At 34.9% G+C, this 18527-nt stretch overlaps 2 protein-coding genes across 3 annotated transcripts in view; one reads left to right on the top strand and one right to left on the bottom strand.

Annotated features, from left to right (window-relative positions):
• LOC149068532 (ER membrane protein complex subunit 2-like) overlaps positions 1–16639 on the bottom strand; it is a 62431-nt gene extending 45792 nt beyond the window's left edge. Inside the window, exons 1-5 of the mRNA XM_089251381.1 lie at positions 16565–16639; positions 10832–10874; positions 7559–7672; positions 6310–6374; positions 1944–2029 (exon numbers count right to left, since the gene is read on the bottom strand). Of these exons, the coding sequence (XP_089107507.1) occupies positions 1944–2029; positions 6310–6374; positions 7559–7672; positions 10832–10865 (299 nt within the window). The 5' untranslated portion in view covers positions 10866–10874; positions 16565–16639. The remainder of the gene's footprint in view (positions 1–1943; positions 2030–6309; positions 6375–7558; positions 7673–10831; positions 10875–16564) is intronic.
• A 788-nt stretch (positions 16640–17427) lies between these two features.
• The window catches only part of LOC149068531 (transmembrane and coiled-coil domains protein 2-like), a 106893-nt gene continuing 105793 nt past the window's right edge, over positions 17428–18527 (top strand). For both annotated transcript variants that reach the window (XM_089251350.1, XM_089251352.1), the window contains exon 1: positions 17428–17725. In XM_089251350.1, the coding sequence (XP_089107476.1) occupies positions 17705–17725 (21 nt within the window). In that variant the 5' untranslated portion in view covers positions 17428–17704. The remainder of the gene's footprint in view (positions 17726–18527) is intronic.

Genomic DNA, 18527 nt, shown 5'->3' with positions numbered 1-18527 from the left:
TTAAAGTTCCCAGGAATCTTCTGTTTGATGTTCTCCAGAAGAGGAAATTCTTGGATTGCATACACTTTGTTAGGGAGGGCTGTGTTGATTGACCAAATACCCCAGAAAGAAAATTCCAGATTAAACACACCTTTAGACGTATTGATTGTTAGGCCATACTTATTGAGTTTGTGGAACACTTCTTTCAGGTGCATGTGATGTTGCTCAGGTCATCAAGATACAAGAAACAGAAGTTGAGATTGCATAACACCTCGTGGATAAAACATTCAAATGTTTGTGCAGCATTTGAGAGTCAGAATGACGTGACGACGAATTTAAACCAACTAAAGAGAGTGGTGATTACCATCTTGGGAATGAGGTTGAGATTTACAGAAATGTGATGAAATGTTTTGACCAGATCTATTTTAGAGAAAAATTTATACCCATGTAGATTTTGAGCAAAGCCTGTACATGTGGTACTGGGTAGTTATCCAGAATGGTAATTTAATTAAGACTTCATTGTGCAGCACTCATTTGGTCTTTTTGAAACCAAAAAGAAACAGGGAAGAAAAATTTGATTTCGATGAACAATATATATCTTGGTATAAAATGATCTGGAATTTGGCCTTGACAATTTTCAGATGGGCTGGATGCAATCTCCATGGCTTCGTGAAAACAGGGGAACCTTTAGTCTTGATGTTGTGTAAGGTATTATGTGAGAAAGAGACGAGAGAGACTCTTTTAAAAAATAGACAAGAATTTGTTAATTCAGGGAATTTGCTCAAAATGTGAGTCACAGTGCTATTCCCCGAGATTGTTTTCATAGTAAATGAAAGTCCATTATAAGTAAAACTTTTACAAAAAAAGAAGCGAGCAGACCTATCAGTCATTTGTTACTGATATTGAGTCCATAGTGAGCAAAAAAATCAGATCTGATAATCTGTCTTTAAACATTAGCAAGGGTAAAGTGACACTTGAAATTTTGCTGTAAGTTCAGATCCAACACCACAATCAAACTAAAGGCAAATGTGTGGGTACTATTTGACGAAAAGCTCAAAAGTAATATGTTTGCCATTGCCTTTGTTAGGTAAGATTGGTATATAGAGTCAGAGTCAATTAAAAACTTCATGGCGCTTTTCCTTTCCATAATGAACAAATGGCTATGGTGAAGACTGTTATCGTCACCACTATATACAATTACTGTGGGGGGGGGGGGGGGTTGATCGTTTCCCTGAGTGTTCTGAGAGTTGTAAGCACAGGGGAACCTGCACTTGAAAGCTTTATGACGAAATGTGTGATTATGGGTTCCTAATAATTAAGCCTGTTAAAAACTTTTATTTTTTTTTCGGTCAACAATTTGTAAAACATAAGATTAAGTAAAACTTAAAAAAAAAACAGTGTAAATATTGCCATTAATATCATTAATAAAATTTGAAATATAAGTTTTCTTTGAAAAGTTGAAGTTTCATTATGTGAGCCCAGGTATAAGAAATACTCACTCTTCATTTAATGCTTTAAAATAGGAAAAAGTGAGGTGGGACAAAGTTACCCCCATGCAAGGGTACCATTGCCCAAAACTTTATTCTTTTAATTTAATTAAATTAAGCAAAAAAAAACCTGTTTATTTACATATAGGCTACATAATATAAGATAGTCTACCAATACAAAAATAGGTTATCAGAGCTTAAAAGTAGTAATAATGTTGAGTTTATTGGAAAATGAGTTTGAAATATTTAGAAAATAGGCCAAAGTAGCTAATGTTAACAGTATAGATAAAAAATTCATAGAATAGTAACTATACAGAAGTTAAATTTTATCCTGAAAAGATATACACTTATGGCAATGCAGCTCTTAGTTTGAAAAATTGTTTTTTACCCCTTGACAGCAGCACTTAAGACGAGGAATCACTGTAATCCTAAAATTTATGTGACTGACATAATGAGTTATAATAAATTACATCAAACCTTTCAAGAGCTTCAAACTCCATTGCTCGCAGCTTACGAACTCGCAGGCTTCCAGGGAATTGGTTATCTAGAGCTCTTAAACATTCCTGCATGACAAAATTAATGAAATCATGAACAGTCTTGTAAGAATTAATATCTTTGATTAACGTCAATGACTAACCTAAATACAAACAGAAAAATGCTCTGCCCAACAGGGTGGATGAAGAAAAAATGTCTATAAAACAAAGAATGTCAAATATATTTAAAATTAAACAACCCCAAAAAAAGAAGGAAAAAAAAAACTAAGTACTAGGCCTATGAGAAAATATAGTACCCCTAAGAAATTATGGTTAACTTATCTTCATCTAAGTATGGATATACAGTCAAATCTCATTATAACGAATGCCAAAAGACTAGAGGAATAGAGGAATCACTTAGTTAAAACAAAATTTCGTTATAAAGGAATTCCAGGTTTTAACATTGTTCCTATGTAAACTTATTTGGGGGATTACAAAAGTGTTCGTTAAAAGGAGATTTTCGCTATAATGGTATTCGTTAAAATGGGATTCCACTGTATATAGATTTGACTTGTGATCCCGATATGTTCATTTTTTTTTTTCAAATGTGTCAGTTGTGGTAGAATTCACAGCATCCAAGGGTAAGCTATTTCATTTATTCACAACCCTGTTAGAAAAAAAACTCCCTTCAACACTACAACCTGGAGTTGTCCCTTAACAATTGATAGTAGTGTCCCCTTGTCACAGCACTCGATTGATGGTGTATTGATGGGAACAAAAACTTTACATTGAGATGAACACCTCTCTTACATAGAAAGCATTGTTTTTCTGTAGGTGTGATAAAAAAAGTATGTGAGTTATATGTATATTGCATAATTTGTATACCATAATGATAATTTTTAAATCTGCGACCATTGAGGAGAAAGAAGTAAGTCACATCTTCCAGTATTTTGTATAGATATTTTAGCCCAGTACTACCCAGTATTTGTATAGAAAATCTTAGACCACAAAAACACTTTTACTGGATTGGATTAAATAGTGTTTCATTCTGGAAGTCAGAAACCACTGTAAAGACATGATGTTTTAAGTCCTTTGGATACTGCAATAGCACCCCTGAACACCATGGCATTGAAGTCTTCTACGTGCCTCCTACCTCAATCTGTAGCATTACTCTGCTTAATCAGGGGGTTATGCAAGTATTTACAGCTCACCACACACACATCACTCAGCGATGATTGTACAGGCACATGAAGAAGATGCAAATGCAGGAAACATCTCAATCATAGATGAACTTCACCAATGCCATTACTGTCATTGCTACAACAGTGGAAGCTATAAAGATGAGAATTATCAACTTGTGAATGACTTTGGCGACAGTATATTCTAGTGAACACACTTCCATTTCTGCAGAACCAGTCAAAGAGATTATAGAAGATATTGTCACATCAGCAAAGCAGGTAAATAAAGAGATAAGGGTTCAACGATATGAGCAGAGAAGAAATTGGAGAATTAACAGCAATTCAGAAATCGCAGAGGAGGAGGAATTAATCGAGCTGATGAATAGAAAATCGCAGAATCTTTCGAAAATATTGGGGAAAATCACTGGACGCTCCTCTTTTACTTTTAAAAATGTCCCAGAATTGTTGAGATGCTCCTGGGCCCCATGTCTGGTAAGGGCAGCCCTCTGATATTAAATATTATTTTAATCTTGCACATAAATTGCATATGTATAATTTCAAGCTGATCGGATTTAACTATCATGATTCATTATTATTTAATTCATAACCCATTGTTAAATGAACTAATTTTAGTAGTAAAAAAAACAAGTTTTAAGGAAAAAATACATGCATTAACTATACAAATTAATTCCTCCATCAAACATGTTCAATCAGTTCCTCTCCCATCATAGTAAAAGCCCCCAAAGCAGAATATGCCGAAATTTATGATGTACATTGCAGAACAATCAGCAGAACAATATGGAAGAACTTTTAAGAAAAAATGTAGAAAATGCTATTATGGGAATTTTTACCGCAGAACATTTCCAGTCAGCTAGGGCTCATTGCAGAACAATAAAAAATATTATGCTTTGGGGGCAAAAGCTTAGAAGGTCACAAAGTAAGCCAAAACACAAACAAAGCAAAAACTAAATGAAAAGATGAGATTTGCCTTTTCACACGACTGATGAAAATCTGGAAGGTTTGATTTGGTCCTGACATGTCATTATAGGGAGTGATACATCAGCTTGCATCAGCACACAGCGTGAATGTACCTACAGAAAACTCACAGGTGGAATTTCATATCATTCGCATTACCATATATTTTCGCATTACCACGTGGTCACACGTCAGGTCAGAGTAGTGTGTATGTATCTAAAGGCATTCTTTTCTTTAGCAAATTTCATTTCACTTTAATCGTTCATTTTACATAAAATGGCTGAAAATCTTTATGAAATAGAGGTGTATCTGGAGAGCAGTTTTGAGATAGAAATAATTCTGGATAGAGTGACACAGTTACTTATAGGGCATCTAAGTGGTACAGTGGTAAGATGTACCTCTACCATCATGAAGGATACTATCAGGTTTCCGGGTTCGATCCAGGGCTGGTGAAGAAAACCAAAAAACCAGGTTTTTTGGTTTAAATATCATTAACATTAAAAACAATATTTCTGAAAAATCAGAATCACTCCTAACAATTAATTCAAATAAAATGCTCATTAATGTAATTAACACCACTCAAATATATATCTATAAATATTTCTTACATTTTAGTGAAAACCATTTTTTGCGAATTTAATTATTGTTTTTGCTTAATGAATTACTTTGTGTTTGAAAATTCTTAATGTTATTAACCATATAATTTAAAAGTGCTCCAGTTACTAAAGTATACTTAATTAGGAAACTATTTTACCAAAACTGTGATAAAAATTAGGTGAATATAATCTATTTAATGAAGCATAAATAATGCAGATTGATCAGTGATGATTTACGATATACAGAGTGATTATAAGTAAAGTTCTGATTTAAAACACTGTAAAAGAAGAGCCATTGTCAGAATGACTTGAAAATTTACATGAATAGTCCTGAAGCAATGGAATTGTATATGGCAAAGAGGAAAAAAATACTTAAAAATAAAAAATTAATGACACTGTACTCATCCAACTCTTTGAAAACTCCAACAAAACATCCAACTCAAAATTTGCTTGCAGAATGGGAATGACAACCATTCAGGGCAAAATGGTAACTTAATTAGTATTGCAAGATTTCATAATTCGTGGAAACATCACAAAAAAATGAAGTAATTAAACAAATAACTAAAACTTACTCAAGAAATGTTAAATATATTATTCACCGTTAAATGGCAATGAGATGAAAGCACAAAAATGCTTGTTCAACAACAGATCAGAGTATGTCGTGGTCATGATGTGGATATGCTTGCAATTCACCAAAGTTCGCCATCTGACCTCTGTTCATGTGGTTGCATAAAATAGATTGTACTGCTGGCCAAGTACAGCATCATCTACTTGTATATTTTGAACTACTTGCACTTTTTCTCTTTTGCCAAAGAAATTTCCATTGCTTCAGGAGTACCCATGCAAATTTTCAAGTCACTCTGACCAGTAGCTCTTATTGTATAGTTTTGGAATCAAAACTTCAATTATAATCACCCTGTATGTAACATATGTTTCGCAAATCTGTTACAATACAGTAGAACCTTGATTAACTGGGCTTAATGGTAAAAGTATAAAAAGCTATTGAACATTAAGACTGGGTGATATACAGTACGAGATTTACTAGTTCTTATGGGAAAGAAAATGAAAATATCTGTGAGGTAATGTAACTACTAGTACACTGGTCTTTGTCCCTTAGGGGCAGCTGGTGTCTTTATTGGATTTATAAGACCACCTGTCCCTAGCATAATGATGTCTTACTGTTGCTGCTTCCTTGTGAAGGAAAAAAAAAACAAAAACAATCCTGTGAGATAATACACCACTACATCAAAATGTGTAATGCAATCCTTATTCATGAATTTGCTAAATATAAAGCATCATAATGTTGACAATAGTTAGAAAATATGGCAAGAATGAGAAATTTTGGCTTCTATTTATAACTTTAAGCAACCAAGATACTTTTTCATTATAATAAATTATGCAAGAGCAGCTGTAGTTTTAACCACAATTCTTACCAAAAGACTGACATAGGGTGTTTGCAAAATGTTTTTCACAATGAACTTGTATTTTTATGTATTAGTATGCGAAATTATACCCAGATTTACATGGTATTGACTACTCTCACCTATCATGTAAAATAGAGGCATTAATGCAAACTTAGAAAAAAGTATGAAAAACACAAAATTAAAAAAATCTCAATTACCTGAGCTATGTCTAACCTATGACAATCTAAAGATGCCACACAAACTTGCTCGTAAATCAACCATTCTGGAAAATAGAATATAATTTATTGATCATTGATCATTTTTGTCACACCACTGTCATTTTCTGCACATGAGGGCTAATTAGACCAGGACCTAAAATTCATTGCCGATTCGGAACAACAGGCTTGTTTTTTATGCTGATCAAGAGGTTGGTGCATTAACCTCTTGATGGGGGGCTCCCTGCGATAACAATTTTTTCTGTGGTCATGTCGCCATTTTTTTTATACCCCTGTGTCAGGAAAGTTTTCTGACAAGGATGAACCAGGCATCGAACTCGCGACACCTTTAAACATCCTTTGGTACTATAGGCAAGTATTATTGACCTGGGCTACAGTGCCCATAATATAATTTATTGACACAAGCATACAAAACTGGGGGGGGGGGGGAAGATAAAACATAAATAGGGAAAAGCAAACACAATGGGGAAGGAAATAACTGTAAATATACATAATATCCATGGTCAAGCCACAAAAAATTCCAGCGGTGGCAAGAAAGGGCTATTGAAAATCAACTCAATTTACACTCAACATTATAAATATATATAAATGATACAAGTTGATCAAACAATGGTATGGTTATTATTCTTATCCAATGGTGTTTCTCCCTCTTTCACATAGAAGAGAAGCATAAGAGAGACAAAACAAACTTAGTTAAACACTTGGCATATGTTGGTATTTCTTTAGAATTTTGAATAATTTTAGTCAGTTTTGGCAGAAGGATTTAATGTAATCTATAAGCAATTTTTGAAGCTGCTTATATTTCTTTTCAATTTTTTATCATTACTGAGTGTGTTATAAGATCTTGGTGCTAAATATAAAAAGTGTTGGGTTAAATGCAGCGTTCAACCACGGTTTACTTAAAGCTTTCGATATTTTCTCGATAAAAATGCAGGACATATATTTAGCAGATACATATACCACATAGTAAAATAAAAAAAATCCCATTCAAAATAAAGCGTATGGCGGAAATAGCTTAAAATTGTTTTTCAGATTGTAAAATCTAACGTTGATATATATTTTAGTTTATTACTGAGTGTAATAGCGCGAGATTCCTATTTGAGATTTCCAAATTACAAAAGTCAATGACTAGAGTTAATTTTTAGATTTCAAATTTTATGTAAATATGAATAGAGATGCTCATTGGATGATTAATTGCCAAAAAATATGCATATTCAATTAATTCACTAACTTTCATCTCCAACTTTATTGATATTCTCCAACAGAAAATTCAACCATATCTCTTGAACCTCTTCTGATGACCGAATGTTATCATCACGCCACTGTCTCAGCAGATCTCTGGCTTCTATAGGGAAGAGAGGAAAAAATAGTTGTCTTAGAAATGCACTTTTTAATTTTTTCAAGTAATTCACAAAATAAACCAGTCTAGTTTTACTCATCAACCAAGCTCATCGTTTTAATTAGTATAGGCCTAATACTAAAAAAAATTATAATAAGCATAGCATATATTTTTTCATAATGTTTATTTTTAACCCACAATGTAAAATACAAAAGAAAAAATAAATTATCTTTTTTCTCCAAGAACCTGACTTATTTATTTTATAAAGAATGAAAGTAGGTAGAATGATAGCACATATTTTACAGTACTTTTAGTTAGAATGGGATGAGGCAGCTGTCAAGATCTAGAAGATATCCCTCCCACAACAAAGCCAAATATGTTGCAGAACAATCTCAGTAAGAGTTTTAAGAAAAGTTTATGAAACACTATTGTGGGACTTTTTATCGCAGAAGAGTTATAGTCAGCTGAGGTCTCATTGAAGAAACAATACAAAACATTTTGCTTTGGGAGTTGTTCAAGTATTACATAAGCATATTTTTAGCCATTTTAATCCCCTCCCCCTTGTCAGCAAAATTTCGTCATCAGCTCTGCCTCTCTAAAACCTAACGCACATTGGTGGGATCGGGGACACACCGGGGGGGGGGGATAGGGGCTTGTTCCCCCCTCCCCCGATCAAAAATTTATTTTTTAATGCAAAAAATATATATTTTTTAAATTGAAATTTTTCGGAAGAAAATACCTCTATATTTAGGTATGTTATTATAATCAATTTCTGTTAATTTCAATGTTATTTGAAGGCTATGAACTCAAAATTTGTCTTTAATAAATTCATTGCGGCCCACCCTCTAAGTCATATAATGATAAATCCCATCAAGTTCCTTAACCAGCGGACCAAATATGGCCCTGGGGGTTACTTGATGCGGCCTGCCCTCTTCAAACCTAATTTTGTAAAAATGAACTAAACGGCACATTTACAGATCGCTTAAGTGTCCCATGGTACTATTCCAGAACATTTAAGCGGCCCGTGGCATATTTTCAGATCACTTAAATGACCCGAGACACAGTTCCAGAACACTTAAGCGATCTGTGGCACATTTAGAGATACCTTGAATGACATGTGACGTAGTTTTAGAGCACTTAAGTGGCCCCCAGTGCGGTTCTACGTCACCCAAATTACCCGTGGCACATTCTCAGATTATTTAAGTGATGCGTGGCACAGTTCCAGAGCATTTTAGCGGCCCGAACACATTTCCAGAGCACTTAAGCAGCCCGGACACATTTCCAGATCACTTGGATCAACGAAACATTGAGATCATTAAAGTGGCTCTGTAGGGCACTTATCAATAGTAATGGGGAATGTTACTTCAATTGCCAACTAACTATCGAAAGGTTTTTCTCGTTTTTGGTGCATTGAGTAAGATGTCATTAAAATTATTTCATATTTTCATAAAACGTGGTTGATGACGTAAGCATTATCCAAACCCCCCCTCCCCCCGCCATCGATGATGTAATACTTGAACGGCCCCTTGGGGGTTACACCCTTCCAGTCCTATAAGTGATTGCTGCAATAAAATATTGCACTTTTTTTGTGTCTATAAATGAGTACCAGATCCAAATCTAGGTTATTGTCTCAAACCATTGCAGATGAAACCCCTCCACCTGCGAAGTGTTCCCAAACATGAAGACCGAAGTCACTCAGAATTTGAAATGGGTCTGAACAACAATAATCAATGATGCTGAAGATCAAACAAGTGAGACTGATTTACAAAACCAATGATGACGCAAAACGGACGACCCAAATTACTATTTAAATTTCAAATTATTTTCTTATGCTTCTGATTAATAGGATTGCCACTGTATTTACCGTTGATGTTTTTTTTACATGGTAAACACGTTTTTTTTACATGGTAAACACATGTTTTTTCCACGGTTTTTACCACATAGGCTATAGAAAAACCTATGGTTTTTACCACCCTCAGGGAAAAACATTGCTGTTTCTGCCATTATTTAAAAACAATTTTATATATTTTTTGATTTTTCCTAAAGAAATATATAATTTTGATACAATGTTGTGCAAATACAAAATAATAAAATTATTCTTAATAGCATGAATATTAAAGTAAAATATGCTCATTTTATCTTATTCTTATAAATCTTCTTGCCATAAATCAGGGCTTGACAAATCCTGGGCGCCAGATTGCCATGGCAACTAGAAAATCTGCATTAGCACCTAAAATTTTCTTTATCTGATTATTCAATTGAAGTCTACGAATGACACAAAATTTTCTGCTTTCATGGCAGTGTACTTGCAAAGGAGGGAGGGGGGGGGGATATACACACATATATATATACACTGCATATACAGTATATCTGTAAAAGTTTTAAAAAAAAAACCATTTCGAACCATTTCTCTGGTGTAAGCCCTGAAATAAAGATAGTCTCATACTTTTATCATGTGCTCATGGATTAAAAGAGAAAAGTATACACCCTATAAATTCTAGTAAAAGTATTTGTTTATCAATAGCAAAGGCTGTGTGGTTTATGACTTTGTTGCGTGCTATTAGAATTTCGCCACCCTTCTGTTTCAATCTGATGTTGTAGACCGACAGACCAGACACGACCCAGGCTCTGTCCCTCCCGGGATATAGATGTTTTAGACCAGCACTTTCACTCAAAAGGGACCCAGGTAAAGTACAGCGGCATCTCTGGTTGAGGGTTAAACACTTTATATATGTTACCTCCCATAAATTAGAGAGGCCCAGAAATTTGAGCAATAGGCCCTACACTGACTAATAAAATATCTTTGACCCTTGTCACAGTAGGAGCCCCCAAGTTGGGCCCTGTTCATGAACTCGATTTGTAGTTTATACGCCGAAATTTTCATATATATATATATAGCATTTATAAAGAAATTAACTTTTTATAATTATCGAATAATTGATCAAACATCGACTTGTTCACGGATATATAGAATAAATAATGAAGTGCATTGAGATCTATTTACCGCGTCTTATGCGATTATTCTCAAGCGGCACTAACCATTGGAATGCAATAAACCCAAGCCTTTCATAATTAAGTCCCGACTGATAAAATGTTGCGATTTAATGCAACAAATAACGCACAAATTTTTAAATGCTCGAACAAATGCATTTGCCCAAAACCTACCTTCCCAGGTGTTTACTTGCAATTGTGACGCCATTGTTATCTTGGTCTTGGTCTTGGTCTTATTATTCAGGGCTCTATGCTGCCAAGGCTAATCCCTGAAGTGAAAGGGGGGAGAGAGGGAGAAAAGAAAAGAAAAAAAAAAAAAAAAAAAAAAAAACCACAGGTAAGGCATATGAAAAATACAAAGTAATACAACCATCAAGGAAACACAAAAATTTGACAAAAAAAAAAAAAAACACGAAAATGGTGATGAGCGGGAAGGAGAGTATGATTTCTTCAAACCAAGGGGACGATCTTGGTTACAAACAAAATGCTAATGATATGTAGTCCCTTGATGAGTGTGTGTAGAGAAAAAATGGAACCCAAAAAACCGAAAAAACAAAATTACCAGCGATTACATAGAGTAAGGAATTCTTCTAACCTCTGAATCGCAACTTTAGGAGAAGTAGAAAGAAATTTATTCCAATTGTTTATTTGAGGATGGCAAATATTAAGTGTCTGATTCCGAATATGAGAGAACTTAGAACAGTGAAAAAGAAAATGCTCAGAAGTTTCCAACTCACCACAGTGTGAACAGTTTGGACTATCCAGTTCGTGTATAAAATGTAAATAAGTGTTAAGAGGAGCCCTATTAACAATGAGTTTGAAAAACAAAATTTCCAACTTCCGAGAAGAAAAGAGATGGGAATACTTTTCACAGGACTTATAGAAGCCAGAAAATTCTGGAAGTAAACTTCTCTGAGAGACTGAATTTGAGTTTTTAAATTTCTGGTGAAAAATTGCACGAAGGTCCTCAGGGTATATGTGCGTAGGAGAAGGAGCCTGTACAGAAGAAGCCATAAGACGAACACTTCTATCTATTATTTCATTTAAAATGATGCCTGAATGACTAGGAACCCAGATAAGTGAAATATGTTCTGAGAAAGAACTGGCCCAGTTTAAATGTGAATGAAGAAGATGAATGACAGTGTGAGAACGGAAAGAGAATGATTTCAATGCCAACAAAACTGATTTGCTATCCGAAAAGATCATCATACATTGTTTGTTATTAGGAAGAAATGTTTTTAAACACATTGAAATGGCCAAGGCTTCCCCTGAGAAAATTGAAGAGTCAGGATGAGCAAACCAAGTTCTAATAGTATTTTGTGCAGGATAGTAAGCACCACAAGAAACATATTGTTTCTTTGAAGCATCTGTTGCTAGTATTATTGTATTTGGATCAATAGAATCCAGAAAACTTTGAAAGAGATGTTGAACACCTGGAATTTTGGGGAATTGTTGAAATAAAATTGAATCTGTGATAATAGAGATATTGTCAGGCCGCCAAGGCTCATTTGGAAATACTGGTTGAATAACAGGCAGTGGAAAGAACTGACAGTGTGCCAAAAATTGGTCCATTTTGTTTGACAAAGGAGGAGCAAGTTTGTTAAAACCAGTATTCAAAAGGTTGGATGGACCCTGAGTAGGAGAAGCAGTTGAGTTAATGCAAAAATTGGTGATCCTTAAGAGTAAGAGATCCTGAAATTTAGGAAAATCAAGAATCATTTTCATTTTGTTGATTCTAGTGGACCTTGGCAGGCAGAGAATTGAGCGCATGACTGAATTATAAATTGTGTTAAGTTTAAGAAGAGAAGACTCAGCTGCATTGAGCCAAATGACTGATCCATACCCAAGAATACCTGTAATAATGTTTCTGAACACCGGTTTGATAAAACTACATGGAATATTCCTCGAGGCATGATTAATGGATTTGCAAATGTTTAGACTATAGGTACCCTTAGAATGAAGATGATGAATGTGTTTTTTCCAACGTAAAGTGCGCTCGAAGTAAATACCTAAAATTTTAATAAAAGGGTCATAAGGAATGGGAATATTGTCAATGACAAAAGAAGGAAAGTGAACATTTCGTTTTCTCGAGAAGATGGAGAATTTGGATTTCGTTACTGAGATATCTAAAGAGCTATTTCTGGCCCAACAAAGAGTTTGCGAAATGGATTCTTTCATATTTAATTCTGCTGTAGTACCATCATCTGAACTCGTATAAAGGAAAATATCATCAGCAAAAATAAAAATACTTGTATGATTTGGAATATATGTGACTATGTCAAGTGTAAAAAGAGCAAAAAGGATGGGAGATAATGAGGAGCCCTGTAATAGACCACAGGACGGAGAAAATATTTGGGATTTATCTCCTCTCCAATCAATGTAATGAGATCTATGAGTCAAGTATTCATAGAGCCAATCAAGTATGAGACCTTGGAAACCCATCCTGGCCAGTTTGTGAATTAACAAATTGTGCTTTACAGAATCGTATGCAGAACGAATATCCAATGCCAACAAATAACTGGTTTCCTTCCTTTGAAAAGACTTATGAATGTTAAATACAATGTCTCTGAGACAAGCTTCTGACCCTGTTTTAATTCTGAACCCATAAAAACATGGAGGAAAAATATTGAATTTCAATGAGATCCAATTTAGTCTGAAAAGAATTATTCTTTCAAAGATTTTGTTAATTGTATTAATAAGTGTCAAAGGACGAAAGGATTTCGGCTCAGATGGTGATTTACCAGATTTGTGTATAAAAATGATTCTGCCCTCTTTGAATGAGTGAGGACAAGTTGAAGTTTGCCATAAATTATTAAAGGGTAATAAAAGTTCCAGTCCCTTTTTGGGGAGATGATTGAAAGTTTTAAGAGGAATGCCATCTGGACCTGGTGTATTTGATCTGCCAGACTTGATAGCTTTCATGAGTTCACCTTCAGTGAAGGAACTATTAGTGGTGTCACAAAATGATCGAGGTGGGCCAATAAACAAGGAACAAGGAACATCATTGAATGTTGGAAAATGATGAGATTTTAGAAGAGCTATTTGGTCTGAAGGAGTTACCACATTATTCTGAGCAGTAGAAAAAATATGGTTGGAATTATCCCATGACTTAGAAGCCACATATTTATGTTTACGAAGAACTGAATAAATTTGTGAAGGGGAAGAAAGTGGCATTATCTCTGAAACAAAATTTTTGAACCGAAGGATTCTAAGATGACGCCTGAAAATGGCAGCATGCTGTTTGTAATTGATTAAGTTTTGAATGGAAGGAATTCTACGATAAGTACGGAACAGACATTTCTTTCTCTTAAGTAATTGACGTCCATCCTGATCAAGTCTTAATTTGTAAGAGAATGTTTTTTGTTTTTTCCTATAGGATGAATGAACTGCTTGTTTGATCTGGTCATAAAGATTATTATAAATTGATTCCATGTTGATCTCTTTTAGATGAGCGACAACAGTAGGCCAGTGAATGGAATGTTTTATATTGATGGCAGCAAGACGGTATGAGGGTAAAGAAATCCGAATTGGAATATGATCACTATTGTAAAGAGAAGCAGTTGTAGACCAGATCAAATGACGATTTAAGTTGGGAGAGCTGAAACACAAGTCAATATAAGATGCTGTAGAACCTCTATAAAAGGTTGGGCATTTGGGAGGAGAAAGGCAAATGTTATTTTGGAGGATCCAGTTGTATAATTGATTGCCCGCACTAGAGTCGTGATTACTACCCCATGCTTTATTATGACAGTTCATATCAGCAAGTAATAAAAAATCACCAGAAACATGTGAAATAGCCTGGTCTAAAGGACCTGATGAAAAGGGAGAAGGAGGTCTATATATGTTGATTAGGAAAAAGGATTTATTGTTGATAAAAACTTGCGTGATAAGAATTTCCATTGAGGGATCACAGAAGGACCACACCAATTTAGAGGATATTGAAGAGCGAATGGCTGTAATGATACCACCACCTGAGGAGTAATTCCTGTCAAGACGATAAATATGGAAACCAGGAAGAAAGAATTTTTTGGACGGAGAGAGCCATGTTTCCTGGAAAACCAGAATATCAAATTTATCTATAAACTGCTTAAGAATTGTAATTTTTGAAGAGATGCTATTGACATTCCATTGAAGGATATTGAAATTTCTAAAATTAGGCATAAAAAACTCAGTGTTAAAAAAATTACTGCACCATGCTTACTACTGGGAAATTAACTTCATTTCCACAAAACATAAAAACATTAAGATAACCTTATATGACGTCGACTTGACATGAAAATCAAAAAAAAAGGAGCTGATTAAGCTCTTCAAAAGAAAAGTAGTTGGCAAAAAAAGGGGGGGAAAAAAAACAAACAAAACCATGATTTCATTCACTTTCCACTGCTCTGCGATGGAGATCCCAGTTCACGAGGTAATTTAGATTTACCTCCTCGAACAGGGTTAAACTGAATTGCATCAGATATTAAGTTCTCCGGTGAGCTAGGCCTCTTTCGAACATTTCTCGGATCCATCAAATTAGGTTGAACACCCTCCATCAGGGACTTCAACATGTCGGGAATAACCTCTTTTATTGCTTGTGTGATTGCTTCCACAATAGACTGCTTTGTTTCTTCAACAAGTGCCTCCCTGAATTTTTTTAGTTCGGAAGAAACTGCATTCATTATGTCCAATTTAAAAGACTGAAAACTATCCGAAGAAATTGATGAAGCTGTTACTCCTGCATATGAACTGCTGGATGTTCTGCATGCCTGTCTAGCAACATGGATCGGGACATTTTTAGTTAACTTGTAATTCAATACTCTCACTTCGTTTTGATACTTAGGACAAAGCTTATCAGTGGGTAGATGATTTTCAGAGTTACAATTTTTACATCTTTTCACACCTTTACAGTCCTTGGCAAGGTGATTTTCACCACAATAAAGACAAAGGGGGGATGATAACCGGCAGAACTTTGTTCTGTGAGAAAACTGAAAACAACGTAGACAAAGTTGGGGACGTTCAATGAATAGATCAGGTCTGAATAATTGGTACCAAAGTTTAAGTTCAGCAGGCATTGAAGAGCCCAATGACGTCACTATAATTGAAGTTGTAGGTTGTTTATTACGAAGAATTCTACGGATATTAAGTGGAGTAAGATCATTATGTTCCAGCTCCTGGGCCACCTCAGAAAGCTCTACTGATGTAGGAATACCTCTGACGATGTATCGTGAGGACAGCGAGTCTGTTAGCACACAAGTCACAACTGGGATATCACCAAAAGATGTAATTTTCAGAGCCTCTAACGCAATATCGGTTGACGATGTTGAAATCAGAAGGTCTCCAGCACGAGAAAATCTTACTTCTTTAATTCGATTGGTATCCGAAATTTTATTAGCTATAAAGTCTCGAACCTTTTTCGGGTTTGAATCAGGTATAGGGGTCGAGCCATGAAGTTTGATTGTGATATCTTTGTCAAAATCGGAAGCCAGCTCAAGTATGGTCTCTCCAGAAAGATTAGAGCTCCAAAATGGGGCGTTGTTGAAAACCGAATCCGTGTATTGTTGTCCATTTTCATTAGTTTCCATACTGTTCGTCATGACTAAGTACTCTTGATAATTATCCTTCAGTGTAACATACTAAGGTCACCGTGAGGAAAAGGTGAAAATTAGTATTGGACGTCAACTGGACCAAAAGCCAACAATGTGGCTTACCAAGCCTCAAAAAATGTACTTATTGAAGTAGGCCTAAAAATACTCTTGACGCTACTATTATCAATAAATTACTTAAATATATATTTTTCAAAACCACAAAATACAATATAGAGATAACCCTAAACACTAAAATAACCAAGCAAAGTTAATTTTCAAACCAGCTCCAGCTATCAACCTCTTCCCCTATATCTTTTAATGCTCACGCCATTGTTATCTTCTACATTTATTTTTTATACAGGAAATTATAAATGAGGAAATGCACCTCCTTTCCAACTGGGATTTTTACGTCATGAATTTGTTAATACATGACGTAACAATGCACATCAGAGTAGGTGACGTCATAGTATGACGATAGGTGGCATTAGAACTCCTTAATACACGTATATGAAGGCGTCTTAGGTGGCATGATTAAGAAGGAATTAATCTTCAATTATTCAAGTATCATACACAGCGATTTTGTTATTGTTTCCAAAATCTCAAAAGCATTAACTCCTTTTATTGTTTTGGTATTTAGATTAAAACACTCAAAATAAGGGAACAAATACTCTAGGAGAGCTGTTACTTTATAAAAATAGATGGCAGCCCCGATTTACATTTTTACATCGCTGGTAGTTGTATGACCATATGACCCATGTTTTAAAGGATATTTCCATTTTTTCTTATTGTTTACTACACCATTGTTTTTATTAAAGATTTTCACGTTTTTGTCTGAAGCTTTTGAGAGCTTAATAATTTTTATTGATTGAGCATTGATAATTTTTTAGTGATTTTAGTGAAAACTTTTTCTGAAAGACGCGTGTGGCAAATTCTTGGAGTGCGCTTTCTTCCAATTTTTAAAATTTTACAACCCCTCCCCCACCCTGCTGTTGATCGAGTGTGAATCACTGAGTTATAAGTAAACTTTATTATAGCTCAGTGGTGTGAATCCCACACATGCCAATCATAAACCAGATTTTCCTGCGAAGTCCGTAGATGCCTCGGAAATCCGTGTCATCAGCATTTTTCCTCTTACAGGGATTTGAATCATAAATAAGGGATTTTTTTCAATGAATTTTTTTGTTCTGTTGTTGTGGTTTCACTCCCCCCCCCCTTTCGCTGTTCAGGTCGACTGTCTCGATGACAAACGAGTTGAAACGTCCGTCCATTATTAAATGGATATTTTTCAATATAATTTATTGCTTGGTACGTGATGTGTCTTCTGCCAATGAGAGAATCCGCTGAAACCGACAGCTGAATATTCCAACCAGCTGAATCTAAAGAAGGAAAAAGATCATGGCAAAATTCAAAACTCAATAGACCTTGAACTTTTTTTTCAGCCTCTTTTTCATTTTGCTTCTTTTTTTCCATCGTAAATTGGATGATAAAAGAAAAGCCAAAGGTAATTTATATTTTGTTATTCAACATGATCGTCAAAACTATAAAAATTATTATTTCTTTCCTTCCTGTCATTGTGAGACGCCGTTGCTTACCTTTATGTCAGTTGTTTTTTTAATCTAGAAACGACCACAAACTTCCGGACTCGAACCCGGTACCGGTGAATCTAAACATAGAAAGAAAAAGTCCATCTTTGATTTTGTTGTTTGTGATTTTGTGATTACTCAGTTTTTCAATATTATTTCATATGATTGCTCAGTAAAACCTTTCAAAGTTAGACATGTATGGTTCCGTTAAAATATATCCAAGAAAAATAGATTCAGTGTTGTGGACATTTCCTATCATAAGATTATGTCCAGTTCCATCAAAATTGCCTAATGTATTGAGGTGTCCATGCTGTCTAGTTTTACTGTAGTGTGTAGTCGATTCTATAAGGCAGAGGATACATGTGAAGCTGGACACTTATTTAATATGTTCCAGTTACTGATTGTTCCAAAAGTGTCCACACGATAAGTGGTTAATCTAGGCGCTCATTGGATCATTTTTATTTTTTTTCCACAAAGAGCAACTGGCACATGCGTGCTTCAGTCTACTCAAATCCACGGAGGAAGAGAGATGCAACGTGCGGGAGAATAATAGTAATAATTTTTTATTTATCTGGCATTCAGAGAGGTGTTTTTTTAAAGCTAATAGCTTCCGCAACAATGGATGAAGATGATCCGGTAGAGCTTACGAAATACTGTGATCAGAGCCAAATTATATGATATTTTTCTAAAGAATAAATTTATTCACTTTAACTTGTATAA

This window comes from Pholcus phalangioides, unplaced genomic scaffold (genome assembly GCF_987345545.1).
Source record: "Pholcus phalangioides strain wild (caught in Gottingen) unplaced genomic scaffold, Ppha-v1.0 ptg000024l_1, whole genome shotgun sequence".
NCBI lineage: Eukaryota > Metazoa > Arthropoda > Arachnida > Araneae > Pholcidae > Pholcus > Pholcus phalangioides.
Note: the sequence above shows the minus strand (reverse complement) of the source record. Positions and strands in the feature narration are given on the sequence as shown.